The 16,278-nt window shown below is 62.9% G+C and overlaps 1 protein-coding gene across 2 annotated transcripts in view; it reads left to right on the top strand.

Moving 5' to 3' along the window:
* The first annotated feature begins 1,415 nt into the window (after positions 1 to 1,415).
* The window catches only part of CLCN2 (chloride voltage-gated channel 2), a 43,633-nt gene continuing 28,770 nt past the window's right edge, over positions 1,416 to 16,278 (top strand). For both annotated transcript variants that reach the window (XM_074963468.1, XM_074963467.1), the window contains exons 1-2: positions 1,416 to 1,527; positions 16,022 to 16,178. In XM_074963468.1, the coding sequence (XP_074819569.1) occupies positions 1,477 to 1,527; positions 16,022 to 16,178 (208 nt within the window). In that variant the 5' untranslated portion in view covers positions 1,416 to 1,476. The remainder of the gene's footprint in view (positions 1,528 to 16,021; positions 16,179 to 16,278) is intronic.

The following is a 16,278-nucleotide window of genomic DNA, read 5'->3' as shown; positions in this document are numbered from 1 at the left end:
CTGAGTGCACCCCCTCTCTTTGGGCTGGAATCCCATGATTCTCTTGCTCTTAGACTGGACCCAGGCCTGCAGCACCCTGTGTACTGACCTGGCTTCCCCAGCAGATCCTACTGGGTTTGGTACCTGCAATTCTCCCCTGGCTTATCCAATACAGTGCCAACAGCCTTCAGAACCCAAGTTCAGTTTAGTCAACACAAGGAACAAAGCATAGCATTAGAGACAAGGGCTGGAAAACACCAAGAGCTCGCCATGCGTGTCTGGAGTAGCCAAAGGCTTGCTGTCCCACTACAGAGACTTCCCAGCCTGGCGCATGAGTTTCCCTTTGTTGCCCCATCCTTGAGGGCCTCCTTTTAAATCCGGCCACAGGAGGCTTGTCACACTCACTGGCCTTGGCAGAACAACCAGTTTCTAGCTGTCTAAAGGCCTGTGTGTGTGTGTGGGGGGGTGTTGTTCAGGGGAAGGCCCCCCTCACATCTGGCTGTCAGGGCACACGGGAAAGGACGCCGTCCTCAGGCCAGTGGGCCCCCTCTGCTGCCTGCAAGCAAAGCTCCCTAACCTGGGACGGCTCGCTAATGAGCAGCTCACACACAGCTCCTTGTTCTGCGAAGGGCTACTGCCAACCCAACCGCCAGCCCCCCCCGGTTTCAGGAATTATCCCTCCTGCACGCTGCGCCTGCCATGTGACTTGCTGCTCCCCTCTGAAATGGCCCTGGGCTCCTTCCAGCCTGTCCCAGCCAGGGCAGCCCACAACAGAGCACTGAGCAAACTGAAGGCACCAGGAAGGGGCCCCGTGGCAAGTCTCAGCAGCCCCAGCCTATGGGCCGAGGGAGGCAAAGGATGAAGTGACTTGCCCCAGTGATTTAGTGGCAAAGCTGGGATTTGAGCCCAGGAGTCCCTGGGGGGACTCTACGTAGCGTGGAAGAGAGAGCAGGTCTCCTGGCCACGACCCCTCCCTGTGCCAGCGCCCTGCTCCCATCCCGTTCTCTGTCCCCAGCACCCAGGGGTGGCTAGGTGGGAAACAGGATTCAGCAGCTGGGATGGAGCCAGGCCCATTGGACACGCCAGGGCACGGATGCTGCGGTGACCCCAAGGGGCGGGGCCGGGCAGTGCCATCCCTAGGGGGCAGACGGCCCGGGGAAAGGGTCCCACGGCCCCTTCTCCTGCGCCCAGCAGCCGCAGCAGTCACCAGCGAGTGGCTCTGCCCAGGCAGGCTGTGCCAGCCCCAGGCCGGGCTGCTTGGGTCAGTGCTGGCCGGCCCGCCCCGCTCAGCCCTGGCCCCGGGGGGGACTCGCTCCCGCGGGCCCTAGGCAGCCCCGCTCGGCTCCAGCTCCTGCCCCGCCGGAGGCGGAGCGAGCGCCCCGGGCCCGCCCCAGGGCGGGGCGAGCGCTGGGGCTCGGGCAGGAGCCGCCGGCTGCAGCCCGGGCAGCGGAGCGGGGCCGGGGCGCTGCTGGGGCAGAGGACGGGGCGGGAGGCGCGATGGCTGCGGACGGGATGGAGGCGCGGGCGCTGCACTATGAGCAGACCCTGGTGAGTGTAGCCGTCTGCGGCTCCCCCTGCCAGCCCTGCCCGGGCCGGGGGCCTGGGCTCTGCAGGGGCGCGGCGCTGCGGAGATGCCAGGGTGGGCACCCTAGAGCTGGCGGCTAATGGGCTGTGGCCGGGCGTGTGGGCCCCCCAGGAGAGCGCCCTGGGGATGAGTGGGTGCCGGGGCACTGGGCATGGGTGGGTGCCAGGGCTGCGGGCACCCCTCAGAAGGGGGCCCCGAGCGTGGGTGCGCTCTGTGGACAAGCCCCCCCCCAACACATGGTACACTGGGAACGGGGAGGTGCCAGGGCTGCAGGCACCCCCAGGAGGAGGCTCCGGGGCTGGGCGTGTGTTGGGCCCCTCTAGGAAAGGATGTGTGGGGGGTGGGCATGCACCATTGGCATGTGGCTGCTGTGTACTCTGGTGGCTGCCTCAGTGAATTGTTGTGCTGGGCATCGACCCCCCCCGCACCCCTCGGGGCCAGCCCTGCACTGGAATAGTGGGGCAGGGGGTAGGCAGCCGGTCGGTAGGTTGGTCGGTGCCAGCTCTGCCTCCGAAAAGTTTCAGCTGCTTTCCCCTTACCCGCAGGGGCTCAGGCCCTTCGATGCCTGCGCTTGGCACCAGGCTGCACCTTTCTCAGGTGCCGGTCGCGCCACCTTTGCTCTGTCAGTGCCCAGGACCTCGTCTCCCCACTCGCTACCTCTGCCTCTGGCACCAAGTCCTGTTAGCAGAATAACTTCGTCTAGTGGCTCAGCTTTCTCCGTGTGTGTGTGTGAACTTCGGGGGCCTGCGAGGGGCAGAGGGGGCTTGGTGCCTCTAGGAGAGCAATGCCGGAGCTGCGCTCCCACCATGCGCTTTCACACCAGCCAGACCTTAGCTACTGTGGGAGGTTGGCATGTCATTTGCTGGCCCTGACCTGGGGGCGAAACTGGGGGCTCTCTGTGCTCCTCCAGACACTCCTTCATAGAAACTTGAGGTACACATACCCACACTAAGTCCCCTCTCCCCCTTTCCCCTCCCCAGGGCCAGGGCAGGACTGCTCCCTGCAGTCTATTCCCCAGGTCTGTAACAATTTTAAATGTCACAAGTCATGGGGTTTCCCCTTCATCCTTGGGGGACCATTCTCTGGCCACGTCCACCCCCTGTTGGGGAGCGACGGGGCTGCCAGCCCTGCCCTGTGGGCAATCCCTGGCCGGATTCATGTCCCTGACAGGGAGTTTCCCACTGATCTTCAGCCTAAATTGTCATTTGATCCATTGTGTCCCCTCTACAATCCCCCATTAACACCGCTAATACCTGCAGCCTGTTCCCTTTCTCCCCCACCCCCAGTAGCGTGTGCAGTCCAGCGAGGAGGATTATTTAGCTCCTGTAATCTCTCCCTCCGAGCCCCTAAGGGTCTTGCTGTTGCGTAGTGGTGGGTCCCTGGCTTCCTGCTGCCGCCTTCCTGTTCCTACCGCCCCTGTCTCTGGGGGTGCCTCTCCTCTGCATCCAGACCCCTTCTCCAGCAAGTTCCACACAGCTCCCTCCTTGCGCCTCTGCCTTTAACCTTAGCTCCCATGTTTATGGTGCTAGCCCTGCACCCTAGATGTCTTCATATCTCCTGATTCCTGGAATGACTCCTGCCTCTACTCACCAAGTAAACAAGCAGCTTTTTTCAGCTCCTTGAAGCTGAACGTCTGGGAGACCAAAGTGCGAAGGGACCCAGCCTCCATCCCAGGTCCAGCCCCTCTCTTCCCTCCTCCCTCTGCCTTCCCTGAAACCTGGGAATGGAACATCCCTCACCTGGAGCTTCCCCGACTCCTGTAGCACTTCCCTGTCCCCACTTCTCTTGCAATGCTCAGCCATGCCCCTTGCTTCCCTCATGGCAATTCCCTCCTCTGTCCCACCCCTCCAGACCTCAGCATGGTGTTGCCATCTCCCCATGGGTACCACGTGCCCCGCATCAACCCCTTCCTCCTCCAGCTCCCAGGGCAGATGTGCTCCTCTGTGTCCCTAGACTTGTTCCATCCAGGGGTGGGATTGGGCTGGCTCTCGGTGGCTCGGGGAGCTGATAATTTACCCTGCAGGCTTCGTCTTGTGCCCCGTGAGCTCATCTTCCCATAAACAACCCAACGCGATGCAGTTGTGAATCTAGCTTTGCTCGAGGGCCTCACACGCCGTAGTCCGATTAGGCTGAGCTCATGGGACACACCAGGAGCTCCTTGCATCCCTCCATTTCCCTCCCCACAACATCTGTGTGCCACCCTCCTATCCCCCTCTATTCAGGGGCTCCCCTCACCCCTCCCGCACGCTTAGCCTGGCCTGTCTCCCATTACCCCTTCCCCCACATGGCAGGGGCTCTGTGTTCCCCCAGGCCGGGGTCCCCCCGAGCTGGGTGCAGCATCCCCGGTGGCATCTCTCCAGAGCTGTGTAGAGAGGGGACTTTCCCCTCCTTGCTCTAACGCCCGTGCCGCCCTTTCTCAGCTGGGAGAAGCCTGCGGCACTGCACATTCCCTGCAGGGGGCGCCACTGGCAGGATGCTCTCTGCTGCCCCCTGGGTTCTGGAAGGCTCAGCTATTGAGATGTTGAAACTCCATGTGCCTGGATGGTCCTTGGAGGCTCGAGCCCCAAGGGACGAAGTAGCAGCTCACCGGCGTCCCTGCTGTTGTGCTGTGCCCTGCATGAACTGGACTTTCACGCTGCACCCCAGAGCTGGCTGCATTTCTGCAGGGACGTCTCTGGGTCCCTCAGGAAGGAAGGGGTTAGAGGACCCCTCTGAGGTGCAGTTGGGAGATGTCGAGAAGGAAGAAGGAGGTTGTGGGGGCACAAGACTGAGGGCCTTGCCGAGTGGAAGGGGCACAGAAGGTAGTGTTGGGGGGAGGGGGGGGACCGTGGCTCAGAGAGGAGCAGGCACCAGGGTTGGGGGCCCACTCCCATGTGGGGCAAACCAGGGGCATCTGAGCCAGGCCAGGTAGCTCTTGCCCTGTGAACTGGCTGAAGCCCTCGGTGCTGGTGTCGTGCACTGAGCCCCTCTGCAGGACTAGCTGTTGCGGGTGCCAGGTGTTATCTGAGGAAAGGAGTGCGAGGTTGTGCCAGCTCCGATCCCTTCTCCGATCCCTTCTCAAACGAAGCTGCAGCCACCTCTAGGGAGGCCCAAGTCCCTGCGGCTTGCCCCTGGAGGAGGGGAGGGTGTTGAGCTAACCCTTCTGTAGGGGCCTTTCCAGCCTGCTGGGCAATCAGGGTGAGCTATCTTGATAACCCTTGCTGTGCATTGGGTTGCTCTGTGGCCCGGGCAGCAGGGCAGGGCTCGACATGCCCGCAGGCCAGGGTGGGCGGGAGCCACCAGCTCCTGCACTATCCCAGCTCTGATTAAAAGCACGCAAGCCTCCAGCCCTCCTGGCTGGGAAGAAAGTCCTCCGAAAGCACCCTGAGCTTAACCGACGCCTTGCCGCTTGCATGAGCCTGCAGGCAGGCAGCCCCCGTGCTTCTGCTGCTGGCCAGAGCCCTGCCGAGCTGCCACACAGTGAAGACAGCCTCCCCTGCCAGTGTTTGCTGTGGCTGGTCAGGAGCCCAGTCAGTTCGGATTTCAGACACCTGCCAGCTGGAGGCAGATGGAGCCGCCCTGGGGGCAGCACCGAGTGTGGATCCCAGCAGCCCCCTCCCCGTTCAGTGGTGGGGGGAGAGGCCTCCCCTGGCCATTCTCCCTGGACACTGACTCACCCTCTCCCCAATCTTTTGTACTGGTCTCTGGCGCAGGCTGCCGGGTTTACAGCCGCTGCTGTATGCTGGGGAGGTGGCATGGTGAGGAGGCCAGCAGTTCCCTGCGGACTCTCCTTCCCAGCTTGCTGTGTCGTTACTCTGGCTCGTGCTGACCAGCTGGAGACCTTGCAGCTGCCTCATGGGGAGCAGGATGGCATCTTGCAAGGGGCACCTGCATTGCCAAGCCCCAAATCCCCACCATGCTCATCATTCGGGGGACATGGCCCCGTTCATCTCATCTCGTGGGCCCCGGGGTCTCTCCCGGCAATGCCCTGCTAGGAAGAGGTCAGCTGCCGGGACACGCACGCAGGCTGGTGCAGTTCCCAGGGCACTATAGCCCAGTCTTGGGGCGAGGCAGGTGGGGTGGGAGCCATGAGGGCAGGACAGCCATTGTTTTTCAGGGGCTAAATAGCCTCCTGGCACATCTGCAGGTGGGGCAGGCTGCTCTGGGGAATGGGGCTCTTCCCAGGCATGCTGGGCAGCAGGTACCAAACACCCTGGGGAGTGCAGCTGACTACTCTAAGATCCTATGCCAGGGCAGACTGCCTTCATCCTGCTGCGTTTTGGCTGACACACCAGGGATTGAACCGGGGACTGCAGCAGCGTGAGCTAAAGAGCCTGGGCTCCTTCACGGGGGCTATAACAGGCTCAGCTCCTCTGGGCACAGAAAGGGGCACACCACAAACTCACAGGTGGGTGATGCCACCAGTGGGCTTCCCTCGGCAGACGGCTGGGCAGGGCCCAGTTCCTTAGGCGTTGGGACCCTGTGTAGCTTTACTGCTGGGCCAAGTAATGGGGGAAGGAGGGGAATATCATAGAATATCAGGGTTGGAAGGGACCTCAGGAGGTCATCTAGTCCAAAGCAGGAGCTATCCCCAATTTTTTTTTTTTTTTTTTGCCTAAATGGCCCCCTCAAGGATTGAACTCACAACCCTGGGTTTAGCAGGCCAATGCTCAAACCACTGAGCTATCCCTCCCCCCAATCAGTGGAGGCGCTCTCTGGAATAGCCCTTCCCTGCCCCCCAGCTCACCTTGTTGCAAGCCCCTCCATCCCTGGGCAGCTCCCTAGGGCTCCCCACCCATTGTGGGGCGAGGTGGGGCTGCACTTGTGAAACTAGAGACGGGGAAGGGGGGTGTAGATCACCTCCGCTGTGCGGGGGATGGGGTCGGCGTCTGTGCAGCAGCGGCCAAGCTGCCCTCCGCCTTGTGGGAGAATCCACATGGTGGGAGGACCCGGGGGCGTGTGGGGTGTGAACCCCCCTGAGACGTAGTGGCACCGACCAGTCCAAGTGCTCACGTGGCCCCCAGCACTTTGGCCCCTGTGCTGCACAGACACTGCTGCCTCCCTCCTCGCCGTACACCCGGGAGCCCACGGGCAGTTGTAATCCCTTGCTCACGCGGCACGTTGGGCCCAGCTGATGGAGCGGGCGGGGTGCTCTGGAGACAAGTGGTGCCCACCCTGTCTCTGCCGAGGCCACCAGTCGTGAGCCACGCGGTGCCCCCTCTTGTGAGCGTGGGTGAAATGGTACATTTGCCCCAGGCTTCCCTGCTGACCAGGGGACAATGTGTCCCCTTTCCGGCTCAGCCGGCTCCATCTCTGAAAGCCAGGGTAACCGGGCCACCACGTGTGCTCTCTGCCTTTGTGGGAGCGGCCTGTACTGTGCTGGGCTCAGGGCAGGGCACAGTGGTCAGCGGAGGGGCGCTGCAGCTGCCTTGTGCCGGGCTGGGGGAAGCGCCTGTGGGCACGGGGCCGGCCGAGAGCATGACACGGACTCTCTGTTTCCTCCTCTGAGAAATTTCACACCCGGGCTGGTGATTTGAACCGGCTCCTTTGCAGAGCAGGGAAGTTCAGCTCCAGCCGGGCCCGGCTGGTTTGAACAAGCGAGTGGTGGGAATCCCCCCCCCCCCCCAGCTGCATCCCAGTCCCACTTCCACTTGCCCCCAGCAGGCAGCAGGAGGGTGTCAGCTGATCAGTACCCCCCACCCCTCTCTCATCTGCACCCTCTCTTCCCAGCTAGTCCATGGCTCCCAGGAGGGGCCTTCTCCCAGCGCTCCGTGCCCTGTGCTTGCCCAGCGGATCAGCCGTCCTGGTCCAGCCCCACCCCCCTTGTGCCCTTCAAATCGCTCTGGGGTTTAAAGTGCTCCTTCAGGAAACAGTCTGTGTGCTTTGTCCCCCCATCTGTCCTCTCTCCCCTAATCTCCCACCCCCAAAATAACCCAGTGGCCTGACCAGGCCCCAGTCTCCCTCCTTGCAGCTGGGACAGGTCCCCCTCTGCCACCGCTGACAGCTCCATCCTTCTCCATTTCTCCGATAGCCTTGAACTCTTATCCACCTTCCTTATCTCAATGGATAAGCTGTTCTCCCCTTTGCCCCAACCCGGCCTTGTGGGTGTTGTGCAACCCGTCGCGGGGGGTGGCTCAAGGTTACAGCGGGCAAAGGGACGTTTGGCTCTGGGAGACGCACGTGCCCCCATGGGCTGCCACAATCTCCACCCGGTGTCCTGGCAGAGAAGCCCGCCCGGCTGTACCCCTCCTCCCCCCGGTGTGGACATGGACAGGCTCCCCCAGCCCTCCTGCAGGTGCTGCATGGAACCCCCTTGGCTAGGGCGTGCGCCCGGCTCACGCCCAGCCCCCTTGCTCAGAGTTGCGGCTCTGGGACGAAGGGGCTTACGTTTCACAAGTGCCTCTTGTTCCCGTCGTCGTAGCAGATCAGGGCGATTCCATGTAATAAAAGCAGCGTGACACAGATTGCTGCTGCCGTTCCCTTTGTCCCTGACGCTCCTGGCGCCTGGGGACGCAGCGCGGTCCAGAAGAAAAGGCCTTTTCTGTGAGAAGCCGAGTGTCCCTGTGCGGAGGGTGGGAGCAGCCCCGCCATGCTCACGTGGTTCCCCAGCCCCTCGGGGACCCCTGGCGCTCCCGCCTGAGCCCCACGGCCCCCGAGTCTGTGTGGGCTTGGGACTGATCCTTTTTACAGCCCCCTATGGGTCCCGGAGATCTAGGCTGGGGAGCGGGGAGGGACCAACATCTTCAAATCTGGGTGCCCAAGATCAGGGTCCTAGAGCCTGTGGCAGGCACCTATAAGGCGGTGGCCTGATGCAGAGGTGCTGAGCACCCCCAGATCTCCCCACCACCATCGCTCAGCCCTCCTCAAATTCAGGAGGCTGCTGCTTGTGCCCGGCTCTGGTTCCCGCAGCCTGGCTGGGGCCCGCAGGGCTGGCTCCTTCCTGTAGGGCACTGGGGAGGCTTGGTGCCTGATTCTTGTCTCCCTGCTGCCCATTCACATGGTGGCATCAGGGACAAGGCGGGGGGCGGCTGCTCCGCCTTCTGTGCCGTGGCTGAGCTTGGGGCAGGGCCTTGGGCGGCTGTGAAGCCCCTAGTGACCGGACACGGCTGGCACACAGGGGTACCCATGACAATGGACCAGTGCAGGCTGGTGGGGCATCGGTAATGGAACACTATGTGCCAGTGTAACCATCCCGGGTGCCCAGAAAAGCAGGCCTGGGTGCAGCTGCGCCAGGGTACCTGGGCACGAGAAGGATCCCTGCAACCCAGACTCACCCTGGCGCTGCCCTGGGACACAGCTACAGAGAGCTCCCTCCCTTAGTCTGCCCAGCCTGCCACACTGGAGGAAGAGCCATGGAGCAGCGGTGCCCAGACCCTCCCCTCTCGTTTATCTCCGAGGCCTAACTTCCTGCAGCTGGAGATGCAAATCCCAGCTCTGGGAGGGGAGTCACAGGCAAGCAGGAAAATACAAATGCATGCCCAGCCCAGCGCCCTCTCCCTGGCCACACAGGGTGCTCCATGCCCCTATCAATGCCAGGGCATCTTGATGAATTCCTCTGTCCCTGGGATGGGGCACTCCGTGGCTGGGTGACTGACAACCCCCTCAGTCCTCTGATCCCCGGGCCACGAGATCTGGGGCGTTTTCGCTGCGCTGCACTGGGCATGGGGTGGGGCGCGTTGAATGGGCTCAGGCACTGCCCAAGGGGGGTAACTGGGGCCTGGAGCTGAGTGCACCCGAGGCAGGACATTTAAGTGAAAGGTCCAGGAAAGAGACCCCCACCCGCTGCCCCCAAGTCCCAGCTCCCCCTGCCCCTCCCAGAGCTGTGATTGTTCAGCTGTTTCTCTGCGGAGGCTGGAGCCTCACTGCTGTTTGTTTTCAAAAGGCCTTTGTTGAAAAATAAGCCGGGGGGAAGGCAGCGAGCTGTGCCCAGACCCCTCCTGGGAGCCCAAACAAAGCACCCGGCCATTGGAAGAGCGAGCAGGGAGTGCGGGGATGCGGCTGGACACTGCCAAGACCGCAGAGGAGAATCCGCTGTCCTTAGGGGAGCGAGGCTCGCCCGGGACCCCCTTCTCAGAGAGGATCAGTGCCCCCTGGGGGTGCTGTGAGCCAGGCCCCCACCCTGCTGTTTGGGGCGAGCCGGCAGGCCGGACACAGGGATCACTGCAGCCCCAGTTGTATCAATATTTTTACTTGGGAAAGAACAAAACAAATTAAGTCCGAACAGGGCGCAATCCAGAGTGTGTCTGGGTCAGCCAGTGCACAAGTGAGTGACGGGGGTGGGAGGGCGGCAGCTGGGCATATCTTGGGCAGAGGTTCCAGTGTATTTAGTGGGGCGTGCTCTGCCACTGCCCCCGACCCGTGCCTTGCCTGGGCACACGACTGCCTTCCCAGAGAATGGGAGCAGGTTTGAGTTGCCAAGCCGGGGAGTCAGTTTCAGGGCCGAGCTTTGCGTGCCCCACCGTAGGACAAGGTTGTTTGTCTGACTGAGCTTGGTGCGTGATGGGAGAGGGACAGGCCAGAGCGTGGACTGACAGCCTGGGAGAAAGGAAGGATTAGCCCCAGAACTGAAGCCCACAGAGCCTAGCCCAAGATGCACCAGGGAGGCTGTGTCACAGCAGGGAACTGAACCCCGGGCTCGGCTGTCCCAGTCCACTGTGTGAATCACAAGCCCATTGTCCCCTTCCCAGCTGCACTGGTGCCTGCATTAAGCATGAACTGCACATGCCCCCCACCCCCACCTGGATGCGGCGCTCAGCTTAGGCCCCCCAGTCCCAGAAAGCAGGTATTGGAGGGGCAGCTAGAGTCGAGGGTGCGTAACGGTTTCCATTCTAAGCCCCTGCCGTGGCACTTGCTGGTGCTCCAAGGGCTGGCCACTGGCGGGAAGGGAAGTCTGAACAGAAACGGCTCAGCCAGCAGAAGGGGGCTCAGGTGGGGGCTGCCTTCCACTCAGATCCTGCAGCGGCTTTGTTTTCCCCTTGATCAGTTCGGTAGCTGAAGTGGCTGGAGTTTAGCAGGGGTCCGGCTCTCCCCCAGAGGAAGCTGGCTTTGATTCGACCGAGTGATGAGCCGTTGGCGATGCTGTCGCGTGGCTCTGCTGGGCATGTGTTTGTCAGGGCTCGTAAAGCGCCTGGGGCAGGATACCCAGCCCGGGGTGGAGTGTGGTTCTTCTCCCCATAGGCGTTTCTCATTTTACTTCCCTTTTAAACGAGGACAAACCCGCTCGTAATGTCCCCCAGCGAAGCTCCGTGAATGCCGCATTGCCGCTGCTCAGGAAAGGTCAAGTTCTGGCGGCAGGTGCACCCCGCCTTGCCTGTCATTGTGGTGATCAGGGACAGCTTTGCAGGCTCCTCTTGGTTCCTACGCTGATTTCTCCACACCGGAGTGCAGCTGCCCCGATCGCTGGCGTTTCCTGCCTGAGCCACCAGCTGGCACCCGAACGAAATAGCGCTTGTCGGGGAGGAGTTCAGAGACTGGCATCAAGCTGAGCTGGGGGAGCTGGGAGTGATGTACCAGGAGGGACTGAGAGGACCTGGATTTACCTGGGGGAGGTCATACGGGCAAGCGGCAGGAGGGAGGGGTTGTTTAGACTGATCTGAGGGGATGCAGGCCGAGCAGCAGGAAGCTGTAACAGCCTCTATCAAAAGTACTTCGATAGCCCCCATCTCCCTAATGGAGACGTGAAAAGTTTAATGTGTTTATCCTCACTGGTGCCACTGCACATGTCACCCACTGGAATGGCCAGTCCTTCACTTCAAGCTCACTAGGCTTGAATCTGGTGGCAGGGAGTTCCACAGGCTCACCTTGGGTTAGGGACAAAGACATTTCCTTGGTTGTGACATGAGTGCTAGGTCCCAGGCCAAGGTCTTGGTGGGGAAGTAGCCTCATCCCACCCAGTATTGCTGCCAGCAGCCTCCTTGGGGACAGCCAGGCCTAGGTGGACAGAGATTCCCGCCCAGGCCAGCTGTTATCCCCATGGGGCAGATGGGGAGCTGAGTGACTTGCCCAAGGTTACAGGGCATCTGTGGCGGAGCAGGGAATTGAACCCAGCCCTCCTGGGTCAGTGCCTGACCCCCTTTAGCATCCGTCCCCGCCCTTGCAGGGCGAGCTCTGGGGTTAGTGCACGCTATGGGGAAAGGCACTTCACGTGCGTCACGGGAACCCGGCCTGCAGGGCCCCTCACCAGACCTGCTGAGCTATGGGGCTGATCCCATGCTCAGGCCCTGGAGCCCCAGGGACTGGCCCGGTTCATCCTGCTCCCCCCACCCCCCTGCGCTCTGGGGATTTCTACCCCCTGCTGCCATGCCTATTTCCTACCCACGGGGCCCAACGCTTCCATTTCTCCCTGGCACCCCCTTGTGGTTCTCTGGCAACAGTGCATGCTCCCTGCCTGCCTCCCATGCAGCGTGGGCCTCTGCTCCCCACGCCCCTCCTCGCCTCTCCCCACTTGCCAGCCTGCGCTGGGGGCAGCCTGCACTCCCCTGCGGGGCGAGGGGCAGCGCTGAGACTGGGGGCGGACCCAGTTCCATTCAAACCAGATGTTTCCCTCAGCTGCCCTGGTGGTGTGGGGGTGGGGGGGAGGGCAGGACTCTGCCAAGTCAGGCCAGTTCCGGGTGCCTCCCAGGTTAACTCCTGAGGGAGCACATCAGGAATCCCTTTGGGTCTGGCCCCATTGCTAGCCCCCCCCCCCCCCCCCAGCACTCTGAGTGCAGCCCAGACATTTGCTGTCTCTGTGTCTCTGCACCCCCCAACCCCCCCCCCAGCAGTGCCCTCTCTGGAAGCAGACAAGGGATGTGGGGAAAGCGGCGGGGGAGGGGGGCAGATCGAGGGGGGCTTTAAGCTGCCGTCCTGTCCAAAGTGTCTCTGGGTCTCCCCTCTCCCCACCCCTTTCCCTGCTCACTGGGCCAGCTCAGAGCATATGTCTCTGGGCAAGAGGGCTGAGATTGGACTCCAGCCCTGGAGCCAGGTTCATCCCCAGTGCAGGCCCCCTCCTCCCCCAGTGCATCACTTCTGTCTCTCCAAGGGGGCTGCAAAGGATCTGGTGCTTTTCAAAGGGGGTCTGAGACGAACCTGGGTGTCCTGGTGCGTCCTCGGGGAGCCGGCGCTGAGTGCAGCCGGGCTGCCGCACCTGCCCTGCCCAGACCACTAGGCCCCCGCCTGCAATGCTGCTTTGGGAGACGCTAAGCAGAGCCCGGCTCTGGCCTGGAGTCTGCATGGGCCAGCGAGGAGCAGGCTGGGGCAAGTCTAGCCTGCCTTCTGCAGGGGACCCCGAGACCTCCGCCTCCTGGGGCTCCATCACCCCTTAGGTTGCAGGGAAAGCACAGCCGAGCCCTGCGGCCCGCATGGGCTGAGCTGTGTCCGGGGCTGCTGGGGCTGGGTCGGACAAGGCCCCAGGCTGCGCCGGCTCAGGCAGGCCCGTCCAGCCTGGCCCTGGGACTGCGGGGGAATCGGCATGGCCCTCACGGAGCTCCTGTGCTGAGGCTCCAGTGCACTTGGTGCCAGAACTGTCAGGCCCCTCGGCTTTTCTTCCCATGAGGGGCCGTCTCTCGCTAAAGCCTCCCATTGTTCCTGGCACTCTGTATTCCGGCCCTGCCATGGGGGAGGAAGTCCTTGGCAGTGCCCTTACAGTACAGGATCAATGCCTGCCTGCGCACCCCTCCTGCTGGAGAGAGGGCACAGGGAGCTCGCAGCAGGGGCCGTGCCAGCCTCAGACCCCGGACTCCTGTCTCCGCAGCTCCAGCCAGCCTCACTTTTAAAGTCTCAAGTGCAGAACAGCCTGGTTGGCCCATCACTGGCACCCAGTGGCTGCCCATCTACTTGGGGGTGGGGAGGCCCCTTGTGAGCTGCCCCTGCTTACTGGGGTAATTCCCCCGTGTCTGTCCCACTGTGTGTCGGGGAGTTTCCCCTGAGACGCGGCTTGGCCCTCTCCACCCTCAGGGTGTCTGTGAACAATGCTCCTGGCCTCAGCCCTCTGCGAATCTCGGGGAGGGAGAGGGACAATTCCTGTTGTCAGCTCCTTGGCCTGGGACCCAGCTCTTGTATTTCAGAATGATAAAAGGAAATGGGTTTTGTCCCTAAGACACGATGAGCCTGTGGAACTCCCTGCCACCAGATCGGTGAGGCCCAGACCCTGGCGGGCTTGAAGTGGAGGATTGGCCGTTCATTAGCTAGTACCTCCCTGCAAGGACACTTGATAGGGCGAAGCTTCAGACCCCCAACTGACAGGCTTAGAATGACCTGCCGGTCGGGGCGGGTTAGTCCTTCACACGCTGTCTTGCACCGTCAGCCCTGGCTGTAGCCAGAAGGCTGCGATAGCTGGTTCACTGCCCTGGCTGGATCCATGTGGTCACTTCACCCAGGCTTCTAGGCAGCTGGTGGCTGGCAGTGGCTCTCCAGTAACTGACTGGGGCTGCATCTGAGCTCCCAGAATGACCTCGAGGTGAAAGGCTCCATCTCTGGGTGTGGTCCTCAGTCACCATCCCCTGAGCAGGGCCAGCACCGGGTTACGTCCCTGCGCCCCTGCTCACCCACCGGTTCAGGCGCAGGTAGCGGGATCAGCTCCACTGGACGATGCAAGTCTGTTGCTCTGCAGGGACCCTCCCCCCGCCTCCTGCTCTGTGCCTGCCCCCATAAGCCATGGGGAATCCCCCACCCATTCTACATCTTCCCCTCCTATCACTCTGCAGCTTCCCCCAGACCCTACAGGGTCCCTCCAATCTGCATCTGCCCCCCTGCTGCTCTGTGCCCCCCAGAGCCCAGGGGACCCACCCTGCTCTACATCTGCCCCCCTGGTCTGCCCCTGCAGGGACTCCCTGACTGGGGGAGCTGGAATCCCCTATCTAAGAGAAGAGAAAAGCTTTAATGAGCCTCTCCCTTGAAGAGCCTTGGCAGCCTGAGAGCTCACCAACGCTGGGGCTGAAAGGAGCAAGCTGCCGGGCCCCGCTCCCAGTGGGCACATTCAGAGTCTAGGGTGTTGCAGAGCCCCCTCACTGGGCCTGCACCTGGCCTGCGGCCCAGCAGGGTGGGGCCTAAGGGGCAGGGAATTGTCTGGAAGCCCACTCTGAAAGGCTGTGCCCAGCTCGATGGAGCAGGCTGAGAACAGCCTGGTTGGCCCATCGCTGGCACCCAGTGGCTGCCCATCCCCTTGGTGGTGGGGAGGCCTCTTGTGAGCTGCCCCTGCTGCATTCTGGGTAACTGGGGGGGGGATATGAGCCCTGGGATTGTCCCCCTTGTTTGGAATCCGCCGTCCCCCTGATCTGGAGCTGGCAGGGTGGGGAACACGCCCGCCACTGATGTCAGGCTGCCACCGGCGGGTCACTGGGTGGGCGGTGCTGTGTGCTGGTGCCAGCCCACCCCAGCTGGGCACTGGTGCTGGGAGACGCATTGCACGGGGGGAACAATTGCTATTGATTGTGAAGCTTCCTTATCTGCCTGGCATTGTTCTGGCCAGGCTGGGAGCCCAGCGCCTACCCCTGCCTCTGTCTGCCTGTGGATTCCCCTCTCTGCTGTGGGAAAGGGGGGGCTGAGACCTGGAGGCTGGCCCCAGGACTGGATCCAGCCAACGCAGAGCTGTTTGCTCCTGTTGCTTCTTGCCCTGCTTTCCTGGCAGCGTTTCCCAACGGGAGGAGCACGGGGTTGGGGGTTGGGACTCCTGGGTTCGAGACTCCCAGCTCCCGCACAGACTCTGATCCCGAGCCAGTTGCTCCCCAGCCTTGGTTTCCCCATCCACGCGGGGGAGGGTGGCTGTGTCCATGCAGTGCTGGGAGCCTGAAGGGCCCCATACGGACGCCCGGCCTTGCTGTCCTGTCGCTCCCCCTCCCTTGCAGCTGTCTCGTCCCTCGGCCCCCCTGCCTCGTGCGGCTGGGAAAGGGCTGGAGCCAGGGGGCCCTGCCTCTGCACGGGGTCGCCTAGATCTGGATCTGGGCTAGGCCTGCCCCGGGCAGGCTGGGACACTGTAGAGGGCCATTGCCCACTGGGCTGGCCTATGCCCTGCTTGCCAGCGGCGCGGCCCGTCACTACATGGGCCCAGGGCTGTTCATGTGTGACCTCAGTGCTGTGTGGGGTAAAGGCACCATGCAGGGGGAGGAGAAGGAAACCCAGCGGGGGGTGGGGGGTGGTTGAGAGGTAAATGGAGCCCGGGGCTGGGAAGCAGGGCAGTCAGGGAGGTGGAGCGTAGGGGGCAGGTGTGCCGGCCCTTAGACCCCAGCGTGTGGGGTGCTGGTGTGAGCGGCTGCAGTGGGGTTGGGCTGGGACGTTCGGGGAAGGGCTAAGCCATGGGCTTCTCCCCCCCCCCCCAAGCTGCCAGCTCCCCCAGCTCTGCCTGTGCCGGGGGGGGGGAGGGGGAGCCAGAGGCAAACCCCCGTCTTCTCCCGCAGGCTCCTCTCCAGGGTCACCGAGCCCTGGTGCGGGTGGGGGCCTACAGGGCGGATTATCCCGCCATCTGGCCTGCCGCCCGCCCTGACGCCGCGCTCTCTCTGCCAGATGTATGGCCGCTACACTCAGGACCTGGGAGCCTTTGCCAAGGACGAGGCGGCGCGCATCCGGCAGCAGCAGAAGCACTGGAAAGCCTTCCCGCAGGAGCGCGCCCTCGGGCCGGAGCTGCGGGAGTACGACCAGAGCCGCTGCGCCCGCTGCCGCAGTAAGGAGCCCGCCGGGGCCAGACACCCGGGCCGGGCTGCCCCATCGCATGGGGATGGGGGGGCCTCCTGTGAAACCCACTCCCAAGGGCCTCCAGCCCA

Source organism: Natator depressus, chromosome 9 (assembly GCF_965152275.1).
Source record: "Natator depressus isolate rNatDep1 chromosome 9, rNatDep2.hap1, whole genome shotgun sequence".
Taxonomy (NCBI): Eukaryota; Metazoa; Chordata; order Testudines; family Cheloniidae; genus Natator; species Natator depressus.
The sequence above is the reverse complement of the archived record's forward strand: the minus strand, read 5'-3'. Positions and strand labels throughout refer to the sequence as shown.